Raw genomic sequence first — 16028 nt, 5'->3', positions numbered from 1 at the left:
CCTTAAGGTACAATCCTAGGCATTTAATGTATCATAATTCATACAACCACCATATTATTATTGTATGAATGTTATAAAACTGGAAACAGAGACAGAGAGGTAAAATTATTTTCCCCAAGTCACACAACTAGTAAGTTTAAGAATAGGAATCAGAATGGAGACATTTCTGATGTTGAAGCCAATGATCTCTCAACTATCTAGTGATGACTGAAATTTAGGAGTTTTAAACACCTCATAGAGAACCGATTCTTCAGATTAATGTCTAGTAAGGTTTACTTAATCTCAAGATAATGACAAAGAGAAGTGAATTAAGTACCAAAATCTGAGGATATTTAGGGGCGCCTGCCTTTGGCTCAGGTCATGATTCTAGGGTTCTGGGATCAAGTCCCTCATCAGGCTCCCTGCTCAATGGGGAGTCAGTCCCTGCTTCTCCCTCTCCCTCTGCTCCTCCCCACCACTCATTGTCTCTCTCCCTCTCTCTCTCTCTCTCTCTCTCTCTCAAATAAATCAGATCTTTAAAAAAAACTTGAAGCAGTATAAATTTGTTATCCAGTAAAATACTAATACACTCAGTACATAAAAATATTAGGAATATTTTCAAATGTAGCTAATGATAATCATGGTTGGGGAAGAAATTACTTCTCTGAGATTTTGCACTCAAGAAAACCCTGAACTAGGGGTAGACAATAATTATTATTATATACAAAAGAGACATCATGTGAACTTTGGGAGATCCATAGATATACAAATACGCCAAAATAGAATGAAAAGCTATGAATGAAAGACAAGTTAAATTCGTGGAATTGTACTTACACTTTCAGCCACCGGATGTCGCTGTCTTCCATAAAATGTTTCTTAGAACAAAGGCATAGTCCCGTTTTTCAAAGGAGCTACATTCTCAGATCTCAGCCATTTCGATAAAAATATATGTAAGAAGTCGAATAGGAAAGCTCAGAGAGCATGTTTGTTCTAGACCGCTGATTCATCAATTTGTAAATCGGCAGAAAGGTATGATGTTGGTCTACACACCCAGCGGCCCAAGAGCCTTGCGCCTGCTTCTCTTGCTTCTGCTTCTCGCAGCCTGGAAGGCGGGGAGCCGCCAGGTTCACTACTCGGTCCCGGAGGAGGCCAAACACGGCACCTTCGTAGGTCGCATCGCCCAGGACTTGGGGCTGGAGCTGGCGGAGCTGGTGCCACGCCTGTTCCGAGTGGTGTCCAAGGGTCACGGGGACCTTCTGGAGGTAAATCTGCAGAATGGCATTTTGTTTGTGAATTCTCGGATCGACCGGGAGGCGCTGTGCGGGCGGAGTCTGGAGTGTAGCATCCACCTGGAGGTGATCGTGGACAGGCCGCTGCAGGTTTTTCATGTGGAGGTGGAGGTGAAGGACATTAATGACAACCCGCCGGTCTTCTCCGTCTCAGAACAAAAGCTTTCAATACCCGAATCTCGACTGCTTGACTCTCGGTTTCCGCTAGAAGGCGCATCTGATGCGGATGTTGGAGAGAATGCAGCACTTACTTACAGACTCAGTCCAAATGAGTTTTTCGTTCTTGATGTTATAAACAAAAAAGACAAAGGCAAATTCCCAGTGCTTGTCCTAGGAAAAATGCTGGATCGTGAAGAAAATCCTCAGCTTCAGTTGTTATTAACCGCGACTGATGGAGGGAAACCGGAATATACCGGATCTGTAACTCTGCTGATCTTGGTGTTGGATGCCAATGATAATGCGCCTATATTTGATCGATCCATTTATGAAGTTAAGATGTATGAAAATTCAGCGAACCAAACGTTAGTAATATGGCTAAATGCGTCTGATGCAGATGAAGGAATAAACAAGGAAATGATATATTCATTTAGTGCTTTGGTTCCACCCAACGTAAGGAGGACATTTCTAATGAATGAAAAAACGGGAGAAATAAGAGTAAATGATGCTATTGACTTCGAGGATAGTAACACTTACGAAATTCATGTAGATGTTACAGATAAAGGAAACCCACCTATGGTTGGTCACTGCACCATATTAGTGGAAGTTCTGGATGAAAATGATAATTCACCTGATGTGGTTATCACTTCTTTGGCTCTCCCGGTGCTGGAAGATGCTCCGGTGGGAACCGTCATCGCCCTGATCAGCGTGTCCGACCGTGACTCTGGCGCCAACGGGCAGGTGACCTGCACCCTGGCACCCCATTCTCCCTTCAAGCTGGTGTCCACCTTCAAGAATTACTATTCGCTGGTGCTGGAAAGCGCCCTGGACCGCGAGAGCGTGGCGAACTATGTTCTAGTAGTGACCGCGCGGGACGGAGGCTCGCCTTCGCTCTCCGCCACGGCCAGCGTGTCCGTGGAAGTGGCCGACGTGAACGACAACGCGCCGGCATTCGCGCAGCCCGAGTACACGGTGTTCGTGAGGGAGAACAACCCGCCCGGCTGCCACATCTTCACGGTGTCTGCGCGCGACGCCGACGCGCAGGAGAACGCGCTGGTGTCCTACTCGCTGGTGGAGCGGCGCGTGGGCGAGCGTGCGCTGTCGAGCTACGTGTCGGTGCACGCGGAGAGTGGCAAGGTGTACGCGCTGCAGCCGCTGGACCACGAGGAGCTGGAGCTGCTGCAGTTCCAAGTGAGCGCGCGCGACGCGGGCGTGCCTCCGCTGGGCAGCAACGTGACGCTGCAGGTGTTCGTGCTGGACGAGAACGACAACGCGCCCGCGCTGCTGCCGCGGCCTGGGGTGGGCGGCGCGGGCGGCGCGCTGAGCGAGCTGGTGTCGCGGTCGGTGGGCGCGGGCCACGTGGTGGCGAAGGTGCGCGCGGTGGACGCGGACTCTGGCTACAACGCGTGGCTGTCGTATGAGCTGCAGCCGGCGGCGGGTGGCGCGCGCAGCCCGTTCCGCGTGGCGCTGTACACGGGCGAGATCAGCACGACGCGCACCCTGGACGAGGCGGACTCGGCGCGCCAGCGCCTGCTGGTGCTGGTGAAGGACCACGGGGAGCCGGCGCTGACGGCCACGGCCACTGTGCTGCTGTCGCTGGTGGAGAGCGGCCAGGCGCCAAAGGCGTCGTCGCGGGTGTTGGCGGGCGCGGCGGGCGCGGAGGCGGCGCTGGTGGATGTCAACGTGTACCTGATCGTCGCCATCTGCGCCGTGTCCAGCCTGTTGGTGCTGACGCTGCTGCTGTACACGGCGCTGCGGTGCTCGGCGCCGCCCACGGAGGGCGCGTGCGGGCCTGGCAAGCCCACGCTCGTGTGCTCCAGCGCGGTGGGGAGCTGGTCGTACTCGCAGCAGAGGCGGCAGAGGGTGTGCTCTGGGGAGGGCCCGCCCAAGACCGACCTCATGGCCTTCAGCCCCAGCCTACCTCCGTGTCCAGTACCAGACGTGGAAGTGGAAGAACAGTCTATTGGAGGGGACTGCTCTAGGAAGGTAGGTTATTACTTTTTTATTTCCATATGTTGTTTTGTGAATAATATTTTATCAACCGCTTTTCCCCCTCATATATATGTCTCAGAATATCTTCATCCTTTTTAATATAGCATATTCCTGTAAAACCTCAAATATTTCTAATAATACCTAATATAATTTATTTTATTTTATTTTTAATATAATTTACTTTAAAACCTCAATTTGCTGTCATCTGCTGGCTCAGTAGGTAGAACATGTGACTCTTAAACTTGCGCCCTGAGTTCAAGCCCTACGGTAGGCATGCAGCTTACTGTAGAAAATAAAGAAAAGTTCATTTTGTAATTTGTCTGTTGTACTCTGTGCATTAAGTTTTTCTTGGTACTTCAATTTTTAAAATAATTCAACTTATTTTTAAGTATTTATATTTCCAATACAAATATTTGGTGTAGTCTGTAGGGTTTTTTTCATAAACTAGTGTCTTTTTTATGTTACACATATTTACGAGATTAGTACTTTAATTAGTACTTTAAGTTTATTTAACTTTCAAATTTAAATTTTGAAATGACCCTATTACCTTAAAGACTGCTCTGATCAGTTCTCTTCAGGGTTAAAATGTGCCTTTTCTCTCTTATTAAAGAATATCTGGCGGGGGGGCATCTGGGGGGCTCATGTCATGATCCCAGGGTCCTGGGATAGAGCCCTGCATCTGGGCTCCCTGCTCAGAGGGGAGCCTGCTTCTCCCTCTCCTGTTCCCCCTGCTTGTGCACACTCTCTCTCTTTCTCTCTGCCAAATAAATAAAATAAAATAAAATAAAATAAAATAAAATAAAATAAAATAAAAACAATATAATACAATACAATACAGACTATCTGGGGGTGCCTGGGTGGCTCATTTGGTTAAGTGTGGGACTCTTGATTTGGTTCAGCTCCTAGGATGGAGATCTACTCTGGCCTCCACACCCATCAGGGGGTTCAGCTTGAGGATTTCTGTTTCTCTCTCTGCCTCTAGCCCCTTCTGGCACATGCGTGCTCAAATAAAGAAATAAATCTTTTTAAAATATCTGTAATGCAACATAGCTTATAATGCATACTATATCCTCAGTATTCAGTGTTTATATTGTACTTTTGATGGTACTCTATGTAGACTTGAAGTTCATTTATAAATGTCCTAATCTATGAAATTAAGGGTTTGAGCTTTTATTTTATTTTATTTTTTTTAAAGATTTTATTTATTTATTTGACAGAGATAGAGACAGGCAGCGAAAGAGGGAACACAAGCAGGGGGAGTGAGAGAGGAAGAAGCAGGCTCACAGCAGAGGAACCCGATGTGGGGCTCGATCCCAGAACGCTAGGATCACGCCCTGAGCCGAAGGCAGAGGCTTAACCACTGTGCCACCCAGGTGCCCCAGGGTTTGAGCTTTTAAAATGCTTTTTTTCATTTTCATTTTGGTATCTCTGCCAGGGTGTACTATTCACTTTTTTTTAGCAGAAGAAAAGTTTTATAGCCATTTACATAATTATATGCAGTAGCTCTTCATGATCTACTTCTTTATCAGCATAAAATATTGCTTATTATGTTCAAGTATAAGATTTTACACTATGAAGAAAGAGTCATGATTATGTTTAATAACAGAGAACATTTGAAAATCACTTTTAATTTTAAGGAAGTTTAAAATAATGACTTTAGTCCAAATTAATGTGAGAAATTTGAAGAGAAAGCTGAATTGTTCTACTAGAACCTTCTCTACTGACTTGAGATCATGGCATGCAATTTAGTTTATAGTTTCTAGTCATCTTAAATGGGTTTTGTTGTTTGGGTAGACTGTGAAATGCAAGACAACTAATTTGCAGGTTGCCAACACCATCCTATTCAATATTCCTTTCTGAGACTGGTTGTTACCTGATACCTATGATTTCATTTTTGTTTATTTTGTTATATCCAGTGTTACCGAAAAATAGTAGTGCAACTAGTTTATCATCTTGACTGGTTCTTAGCAATACTTTTTCCTTTCTGTATGCGGGCTGAATTTTTACTCTGTATGTGCTTCACAAATAGCTTCCAATAAAACTTGAAATCTCTATTCAAGTTTAGGAACACCAAAAAAGACGATTGTGGCAAGAACTTAAGCATGGCAATGTCTTCTTATGTTAATACTTCCCACGGCCAGTCTCCAATTCTCAGAGATTACAGATGATAAGTTAATGCAGAGTATTTCAACTTGTAAATAGAATTCCTTTCTCTTGTATCTGCCTTCTCTTTCAGCCCTTTATAATGTCACTGTGTCCCCCTTGCAAAAAAGTTTTATCCAGAGGTATCTCTTCATCTGAGCAATTAATGAAACAGAATTGTGTGTTTACCAATTTGGTCCTATTTATTTTACTTTGCTTTTTGGGGGGATGTGTTTAAAATACAAATATTCACCAAAAATTTAACACAACCAGTTACCATTTTATCCAACAACATAATAATTTTAAAGTCTTAGGAGGAGGAAATGCAGACAGGGGAGGAAATGAGGTGAGATTTCAGGAGTAGTTGAGAGATAGCAAAGACACATTTTACTGTTTATAGTCTGACATTGTCTTCCTCTGTCTCTGTTTTTTTTTTAAAGATTTTATTTATTTATTTGAGAGAGAGAGTGCACACAAGCAGTGGGAGTGGCAGAGGAAGAGGGAGAAGCAAGCTCCCTGCTCATCCCAGGGACTCCATCCCAGGATCCTGCGATCATGGCCTGAGCTAAAGGCAGATGCCTAACTGTGACTGAGCCACCCAGGCTCCCCCATTTTTGTTTTAAGATAAATATATTTTTAAAACTTCATGGAAAGTTTCTTTCATTTAACTCAGAATTATGGAAATTTCAGAATGAAACCAGAAAATTTTCCAAATTAAGGATTTCTTTTAACATTCTTGCCAAAAAAGAAACAATTTCTTTTTAAACTATGACATCTTAGGAGTGCCTGGGAGTTGGGTTAAACACCTGGCCCTTGGTTTTGGCTCGGGTTGTGATCTCATGGTTTCATGAGATCGAGCCCCACATCAGGCTCCAATCAGCAGTCTGCTTGACTTTCTCTCCCTCTGTCCCTCCTCCCATGTGCTCAGTCTTTCTCTCTCTGAAATAAATAAATTAATTTAAAAACGATAACATTTTAATTTTATAATAATGTTTAATATAATCTTTATTAAATGGCGTTAAAATGAGGCTAATCACGAGTACTCTATAGCTCTTGATGGGATAGTATTTGTTACAGTCTATTTTAAGATGAGTAAACAACCCATAGCTTTATTGGTATACTATAGTTATTTAGCTATATGATAGCCTTGGAATTTGAGGGCTTTAAAAACTATCTTTAATGCATACTTAACTAATGAAGCAATTCCTTAAACCAAAAGTGGAATGGACCTTCAGCATGGCATATTCTCAAACGGACTGGATTATTTAAATCAGCAAACACAAGGAGTCATGTCTTAGTCATGTCTTTTTCTGAATTTAGTAATCCCCATGAGCTAAAACTGTTTTTGCTCCTCTTTATGCAAATGTCTTGAGTTTATGGCTTCCACAATCTAAACTAATTACAAGTTGTTAGAACTATAAATCTTTTGCATAGATTTATAATCATTGAATCCTGATTTTTAAAAGTGTTCCAAATGAAGACTGCAGCTCATTTTCACATAAAACCTAAGATTGCCTTGGGTAGCCATTTACAGTTTTTTTTTCAGTAGAGAAATTTGGGATTTTCCGAGAGGCTGCCATCTTATCAGAAGGATTTCAGATATCGGATAGTTGGCTTCTGAACAGTCTTGAGAATGATTTAAATATTTTTTCTCTTTTAATAGAAGACTGATCAGCTTTATTGCAATTGATAACAGTTGAGATGCAAATTTCCACTTGGTTTTTGCATTTGAGATAAGAACAGGAAAATAAAACTGAGTAAATCAATTTGATTTAGAATGCTTTTATACTCTAGTCTCTGTAAACCAATTCCAGAATAAAATGAGCATAAACAAACAGAAAATATAACTTGAATTCCTGATTCAGTGGGTTTTTGTTGGGGGAGGAAGTTAGAATGAAATCATTTTGCAAATAGCCATGGATATAATGCAAATTGTCCTTCAGGATGGAAACTATAACATTCACCTTGAGCAGATAGAGTAATTGAAAAAGCTTTAAAATGAGCCAAAGATAAATATACTTTGTATTTCTAGGAGCCAGTACTTGGTAAATTCATTGATATCAAAGAAAATAAATCTTTGGATAAACTGGTAAGTAGCGTGCATATCGACACTGATTTGAAACACCATTATGTTGAGGTGGTAACTTAAAGAACTTGAATCTTGAGTTATTCTCTTCACAGTTGAACTAAATGTTTAGAATAACTTAACATAGAATAAGGATTAAGCAATAGAAATTGTAGTGTTAGCAATGGAGTAAACATAATAAGAGACCATTCCAAAATGATCAATTTCTAAAAGTCTAAAAAATACAGCATCACTAGTAACCTACAAATAAGTATTTTTCCTGTTTATGTACATGATAATACAGATAGCCCAGTAGTGCGTTTTCTTAGGTGTCTATATCCAAGGTAAAACTCTTCTTAGGATTCTAATTTGCAAGACAAAAACCACCTTTAAAGAGCTAGTGGTCACACACAAGGAATGTATAAAGAAAGAATTAAAAGCCTACAAAATAAAACATGGACCAATATATGAAGGAATTATGAGAGAAGCAATAGAGTGAAAGAAATAGTATAAACACAAACGTACTTCCATTTTGAGCCACAGGATGTCGTTGTTCTCCAAGGAGACGATTCTTTAAACGGAAGAAAATTACCGTAATTCACGGATCAGAAAGAATCTCCACGGTTCCGGTGTTTTAAAGACTACACACCCATGTTGTTAAGACCAGTTGGGATCTCAGGAACAAAGACTCAAAAGAGAGATCTAAAAGGATTACACCTTTCCGCTCATGAAATGTTGATTTACTAATCAGAAGCAAAGCAGGATGTTAGCTTCAGGACCAGGTGGCCAGGGAACCAAGCATTTGCTGCTCTCGGTTCTGTTCCTTGCAGTCTGGGAGGCCGAGAGCGGCCAGGTTCACTACTCGGTCCCGGAGGAGGCCAAACACGGCACCTTCGTCGGCCGCATCGCCCAGGATTTGGGGCTGGAGCTGACGGAGCTGGTGCCACGCCTGTTCCGAGTGGCGTCCAAGGGTCACGAGGACCTTCTGGAGGTAAATCTGCAGAATGGCATTTTGTTTGTGAATTCTCGGATCGACCGGGAGGAGCTGTGCGTGCGGAGCGCGGAGTGTAGCATCCACCTGGAGGTGATCGTGGACAGGCCGCTGCAGGTTTTCCACGTGGAGGTGGAGGTGAAGGACATTAACGACAATCCGCCTGTGTTCCCAGCAGCACAAAAAAATTTGTTTGTTTCCGAAACTAGGGCTCTTGACTCTCATTTTTCACTAGAGGGCGCCTCTGATGCAGATATCGGGGCCAACGCTCTGCTGACTTACAGACTGAGCCCCAATGAGTATTTCTCTCTGCTCGTACCCACCAACGACGATCAGGTAAAACCGCTCCAACTAGTACTAAAAAAACCTTTAGACAGGGAAGTCGCTTCAGAGCTTCTCTTGGTGCTCCAAGCAACAGATGGGGGCAAACCTGAGCTGACAGGTAGCACGGAGTTACACATCACTGTGCTGGATGCAAATGACAACGCCCCAGTGTTTGACAAAGCAGTTTATCGTGTAAAATTACTGGAGAATTCGAGAAACGGTACACTGGTTATTAGACTTAACGCCTCGGATTTGGATGAAGGCTCAAACAGCCACATTCTTTATTCCTTTGCAGCTGATGTCTCCTCTAATCCAGAAGCCTTTTTCCGCATTGATTCAGCCAGTGGAGAAATAAAAGTAAACGGAAAAATAGATTTTGAAGAAACTAAATTATGGAAACTTCAAATAGAAGCAGTTGACAAAGGAAATCCCCCGATGTTTGGTCACTGCACAGTCTTGATAGAAATCTTGGACATTAATGATGATGCTCCGGAGTTGCTGGTGACATCACTATCGTTGTCTGTTCCAGAGGATGCTACACTGGGCACTGTCATCGCCTTGATCAGAGTGTCCGACCGTGACTCTGGCGCCAATGGGCAGGTGACCTGCTCACTAATACCCCATGTCCCCTTCAAGCTGGTGTCCACCTTCAAGAATTACTATTCGCTGGTGCTGGAAAGCGCCCTGGACCGCGAGAGCGTGGCAAACTATGTTCTCGTAGTGACCGCGCGGGACGGAGGCTCGCCTTCGCTGTCCACCACAGCTAGCATGTCCGTGGAAGTGGCCGACGTGAACGACAACGCGCCGGCATTCGCGCAGCCCGAGTACACGGTGTTCGTGAGGGAGAACAACCCGCCCGGCTGCCACATCTTCACGGTGTCTGCGCGCGACGCCGACGCGCAGGAGAACGCGCTGGTGTCCTACTCGCTGGTGGAGCGGCGCGTGGGCGAGCGTGCGCTGTCGAGCTACGTGTCGGTGCACGCGGAGAGCGGCAAGGTGTACGCGCTGCAGCCGCTGGACCACGAGGAGCTGGAGCTGCTGCAGTTCCAAGTGAGCGCGCGCGACGCGGGCGTGCCTCCGCTGGGCAGCAACGTGACGCTGCAGGTGTTCGTGCTGGACGAGAACGACAACGCGCCCGCGCTGCTGCCGCGGCCTGGGGCGGGCGGCGCGGGCGGCGCACTGAGCGAGTTGGTGTCGCGGTCGGTGGGCGCGGGCCACGTGGTGGCGAAGGTGCGCGCGGTGGACGCGGACTCTGGCTACAACGCGTGGCTGTCGTATGAGCTGCAGCCGGCGGCGGGTGGCGCGCGCAGCCCGTTCCGCGTGGCGCTGTACACGGGCGAGATCAGCACGACGCGCACCCTGGACGAGGCGGACCCGGCGCGCCAGCGCCTGCTGGTGCTGGTAAAGGACCACGGCGAGCCGGCGCTGACGGCCACGGCCACTGTGCTGCTGTCGCTGGTGGAGAGCGGCCAGGCGCCAAAGGCGTCGTCGCGGGTGTTGGCGGGCGCGGCGGGCGCGGAGGCGGCGCTGGTGGATGTCAACGTGTACCTGATCGTCGCCATCTGCGCCGTGTCCAGCCTGTTGGTGCTGACGCTGCTGCTGTACACGGCGCTGCGGTGCTCGGCGCCGCCCACGGAGGGCGCGTGCGGACCTGGCAAGCCCACGCTCGTGTGCTCCAGCGCGGTGGGGAGCTGGTCGTACTCGCAGCAGAGGCGGCAGAGGGTGTGCTCTGGGGAGGGCCCGCCCAAGACCGACCTCATGGCCTTCAGCCCTTGTGTTCCTCCTGGTTCAAGTTCTGGAGATAGCGGAGAACAACAGGGGATTTTCGGGAATGATGTAAGTACAGTAATTCTGAATGTATTTAATGCCTGTTGATGTCAATCTCATAGTATATTCAGCGACATTAGTGTAAGTTTATTGCTTCATTTATTTATTTTTGTTTTGTTTTCTTGGGCTGGTTTATTTTAAAACACACTGGAAGCCTAGCCATTTTTATTGCTTTCAGTGACGTCTTCATGAACACAGTAGGAACATTATCTAGTTGCTGGAAATAATAGTGGTGGTAATAGCAATAATGAAATAGACGGCTGAAGCTGTCTGTAAATGAAGAAAGCTAAGTCATGCAGGTAAAAATCACTGATGGGAAGTGGAGGATGTAGGCAAAGCTTAAATATTGTAGTTCTCAAATTTGCAGCAAGTTCACTTTTTCTATCCATTTCCTTGTTCTAATTGGTGACCTCCACTCATTGTGTTCATGTATTAAAAATTACCATAATAATGCATAGCTTCATAATTTAGTTATTTTGAGTTTGAAATACCTTCCTACAAGCTGTAAGTTTATTACTAATGGGCATGGGCTGTTGAGGTGGCTTCCTTTTATAAATAATTTTGTTTCTTTATAATCAATGGGATGCTTCTTTGAGATACTGGGTGAAGTTTCAGACTTACCTTTGGGGAGGACTTTACTTTTTTGTCTTTAATCATCTCATGATTTCCTGCTTATTTTCTTCATAGTCTTCAGCTGTTTCAGATAAACTACATTTTTCTTTACTTCCTAGTGTAATTTCAGTTTTGCTAATTGCCCGCTGAATCTATTGCTGCTCTCCTCCAGATTAATTCATTGATTTCCTTTTTTATTTGATTTATTTTATTTATTTGATATTTGAAGATTTGATATTTATTTGATGTTGAAGATTTATTTGATATTTGATCATATTTATGTTTCTTCCATTCATGGTACCCATTGTGAGGCTTTAGGGAAGTATTTTAGGGTAGGGTAGGAAAATTCACACTTCTTTGTGCTTTGAGTTTAAGAGAGTTTTCCATGGGGAAAGGTGGTACTGCTGCCTATGTCCACCAAGCCACTATGTCTCTGAAATGACATTGATTTAAATAGCTTATGCATAATAACCATGGAATATCTATAAAGTCACTTCCAGTTTAACAGTGGTGTTGTTGATCACATTTCACAATTTGATATTGTATACTTTGGATACATTTGATGCAAACTCATGTGAATTGTTTTCTTTAAAGAGATCACAGAGAACTTGTATTTAGAGCTATAAGCATCTAAATCAATTGATGTGAAAGTTTATTTTGTTTTTTTTTTTCTCCAGTGTACAAGTTAGAAACCGTTTACCTGTATTGTGTGGAGAAATAAATTATATATGATATATTTACATGTGTAGGAGAACCATGTTATGGACAGGGTAAAGTTAATAGAAATGCTGAGGAGGCATTAATCGCCGTTTTCTACCCACAAAAAAAGGATGCTTTCCATGAAGATGAATATTAGGAAATTTTCTGAAAAAGAAAAACCATGCCCTAGTTTATCATACTGAAATCCTCTTCACCCATAGCTACAAAGTAGAACAAGAACAACCAATCAATCAATCACTAACTATAAATAAACCACTACTATTTGAAGTCTTTCTGTTTATTAGAACATTGTGTGGGGGCGCCTGGGTGGCACAGCGGTTAAGCGTCTGCCTTCGGCTCAGGGCGTGATCCCGGCGTTATGGGATCGAGCCCCACATCAGGCTCCTCCGCTGTGAGCCTGCTTCTTCCTCTCCCACTCCCCCTGCTTGTGTTCCCTCTCTCGCTGGCTGTCTCTATCTCTGTCGAATAAATAAAATCTTAAAAAAAAAAGAAAAAAAACTAAAAAAAAAAGAACATTGTGTGAAGGACTTAAAATACATAATTTAATTTAATCCTCATAACAATTTATAAAATGCACACGACTATCCAAATTTGAAAGATGAACTAAGAGATGGTAAGATACTTTTCTAGCTTGTCTACTGCCATCCAGCTAGTACATGGTAAAAATGATATTCAAATGTATATCTTTTAGATTCTAGAGCCATTCTTTTATTCACTGTAGAGTTTTCTACAGTAAGTTTTTTTCTCTGATCAGACATAGTTATGGCTAGGAAAATCAAGCAGAAAGTATATACAGGTGAACCCTTCTTTCTGTTTTGCTTAAGAAAAAAACCTTCACGATTATCCTCAGAGTTAATTTTGTACAATGCCATAACTGAGATGAGAATTGAGATTTTTTTTGTTAAGTGATTATTTTCTCAGAAGAGTTCATGAACATCATTATCATTTGTTGCAATGCCACATTGAGATAACTTTGGATCATTCAATGTAATGTAGGTAATGTAGGTAATGAAGAGTTGCCATTGTAGGGACTAGGTATCCATTGTTTGGAAGTAATATAAATAAGAAGAATCATTTAATATATGGGAAAACCCAGAAGACTGATCTGCAACATTCTAGCAGAACACCAAAGCCAAATGACAATATGAAAATGACCCTGTCCTTTTTATGTTGTGAATAAGGATAATGTTTTGGACAAATGTAAGTGGTAATATGATTATTTCCAGGATCCTGGTTATTAACAAAGAATTCAGTAAGTGTTTCCAAAACTGCATACTTCAATAAGAGCTTAAAAGGTGTAATATTTCCCATGGAAACTTTTTTTTTTTTTGTAAAGATTTTATTTGTCGAAGAGAGAGGGGGAGAGAGCACGCACAAGCAGGGGGAGCAGCAGGCAGAGGGAGAAGCAGGCTCTCTGCTGAGCAAGGAGCCCCATGTGGGACTGGATCCCAGGACCCTGGGATCATGACCTGAGCTGAAGGCAGATGCTTAACCAACTGAGCCACCCAGATATCCCTCTCATGAAAATCTTTGAACGTGTGTGGGTATTTCAGAATCAGTCTTCTTCAGTCTTAATGTTGTCTGTGAGATTTGTGCTGACTGAACAAATGATCTGTGATGAAATAACTGTGTATACTTCAATAAGCCATGATAACAAAGAGTGAACATCAATGAGTATATCCTATAATTTTGTTAATACAATGTTGGATAGTATTTCTAATCTATTGATCTTGAAGAACCTCCTGGGTTTCCAAGAATGGTTTCAAGATTTGTTTCTCTGTTTTATGTTTTCAATAATAATATTACTAGACCTGTTACGTGGTATTTAGTGGGTGACTAGGACTAATAGAACATTAAACCATGCACTTTAGTATATGACTAGTAGGACATACAGTAGAAACTTAAGACTAACCAGATTGGGATGCCTGGGTGCCTGAGTCGGTTGAGCACCTGACTCTTGATTTCATCTGAGGTCATGATCCCACAGTCATGGGATCCAGCCCCTCATGGGGCCTCTCATGGAGCCCCTTGTGAAGCCCCATCTTGGGCTTCATGCCCAGCGGGGAGTCTGCTTGAGTTTCTCTGCCTCTGCCCCTCCCCCTGCTTGCGCGAGAACTCACTCTCTAAAATAAATAAATAAATCTTAAAGAAAGACTAACCAGATTGGTTTAGTAAAGGTCAGGCACAAAGTTCTTCAGTTTTTCAATCAGTTTTACAAAATCAATGTTAATAACAATATTGATGTGAACTTCTTGGCATTAGCTTATTGCCAGATCTCAAGCTTATGCCCAAAGATGAGTTCAAAGATAGCATAATCTCTTTTATATGGATTAGTTGAGATGGTGATATCTGAAATAACACAGCTAAAATGCAAATGATGCGTCATTGGTTTATACAATGTATCAAATTCTTTTATGACTTGGTGTTCATCCAGTGTCCTTTCATATACTCAAAAAATACCATATTACTGGGAAAGTAATTGCTAAATTAACATCTGGTTTTAATTCAGACATGTAATATTATCTACCTTGGGTAGACTTTCTGATGTTCATCTCTCTATCTACCTTTGAGGATTCCATATTGTGCATACCGTCTCAATCCCCAATGTCCATAATGAAGTGGTGGTAGATCTCTTGCTTCCTTTTTTCTCTAAAATAAATCTAATAGGCTTCAGAAGGTATGTTAAGTCTACTGTTAATGTAGTCTAATGTTATATTTTGATTAGAGGCCCTTATAACTGATTGTTTCACAGATTCATAACATAATTCAGTGTTATAAAGAGTGACAAGTCTGCTTGCTTTATTAGTTTTTTTAAGAAAATAATTTTGCATTTACTAAGAGTTCTAGCAAGATGATAAATAGGGAAAAGAGTAAATTTGAAAAAAAAATGGAACAAGATCTGAAATTAGCAATAGTGTGTGTATTCAAGATAAAAATACTAACACACAAATAAATATACTAGTAATTTTTTCATGTGCCATTTCAATATTTTTTAATTGGAGATGAATCATCAAAAGCATACAGCAAAATACTCAAGCTAGAGTCATATTTATTTATAAATTGATATTTATAAATTTATAAATATTTATAAATCACTTTCTACTTTAAACTTCCATTGGATCCTCTTTTGACATCCTTAAAACCAAGGCTATATGAAAAGACAAAGTCACATAACCAAATTATATCTTCAGGCAGTGATAGCTCGTATCAACAATTCCCATTTTCTACTTGGTATTTTATGAAATTGAATTTACACAAACATTAAAGTCACTTGCCATTTAGTTGAATTGTTTGATTATTTTATATATATATATATAGAGAGAGAGAGAGAGAGAGAGAGATTGAGGGAGAGAGAGAAGTTCACATTTAGAAGAGGTATAATTAGAAATCCTTTCCCTTGTTCTGGATGAACTTATGATCCCAAATCCAGAATTCTTTCAACAGGAAACAGGTCATTCACCCATTTATTGAGCACCCACTGTGTGCTGGGAACTCTGCTATGCGCTAGCCGTCCTCATGTCACACCTACAATGCTACAACAGCTCCCTGCTGATCTCCTGGCTTCTGGTCTTCTCCCCTTCAATCCACTTGCATACATGCCCAGTCTCAGCTCTCTTAAGCCTTCCCTTACTCTTTTGGTGCAGCACATCCAATGGCTCCTCAGTGCCCCCAAGGTCAAGTCCAGTTCTTTGATGTGATGGTTAAGCCTTCCATGCTCAGGCTGTGCCCTCTCTAATGGAATTTCCTATCAACTGTTTTGTCTCTTCCTTTGGTCCTCTCCTGTGCCTAGTCCTCAGAGGTGCTTAATAAGCATTTGTGAAGTGAATGAAAAAAAAAAGTCATCTATTTTCATGAATATATCTTGACAGATATACAAAAACCAATGTTGGTGTCTTGGAAATACCAACATGGCACATATATTTTCATGGTG

At 42.6% G+C, this 16028-nt stretch overlaps 2 protein-coding genes across 2 annotated transcripts in view; both read left to right on the top strand.

The window, feature by feature from the left end:
- The first annotated feature begins 521 nt into the window (after nt 1–521).
- LOC123790251 (protocadherin alpha-10-like) lies at nt 522–4175 on the top strand. The gene has a single exon (XM_045794479.2). The coding sequence runs from the start codon at nt 1011–1013 to the stop codon at nt 3513–3515; it is 2505 nt and encodes an 834-aa protein (XP_045650435.2). The 5' UTR covers nt 522–1010; the 3' UTR covers nt 3516–4175.
- LOC123790247 (protocadherin alpha-C2) overlaps nt 4171–16028 on the top strand; it is a 128761-nt gene continuing 116903 nt past the window's right edge. The window contains exon 1 of the mRNA XM_045794474.2: nt 4171–10774. Within this exon, the coding sequence (XP_045650430.2) occupies nt 8387–10774 (2388 nt within the window). The 5' untranslated portion in view covers nt 4171–8386. The remainder of the gene's footprint in view (nt 10775–16028) is intronic.

Source organism: Ursus americanus, chromosome 5 (assembly GCF_024610735.1).
Source record: "Ursus americanus isolate L20-20 chromosome 5, mUrsAme1.1.p, whole genome shotgun sequence".
In the NCBI taxonomy this organism is placed as follows: Eukaryota; Metazoa; Chordata; class Mammalia; order Carnivora; family Ursidae; genus Ursus; species Ursus americanus.
The sequence above is the reverse complement of the archived record's forward strand: the minus strand, read 5'-3'. Positions and strand labels throughout refer to the sequence as shown.

Excerpts from the sequence above, each read along its gene's own strand:
- LOC123790251 (XM_045794479.2), top strand. The coding sequence starts at position 1,011 with ATGATGTTGGTCTACACACCCAGCGGCCCAAGAGCCTTGCGCCTGCTT.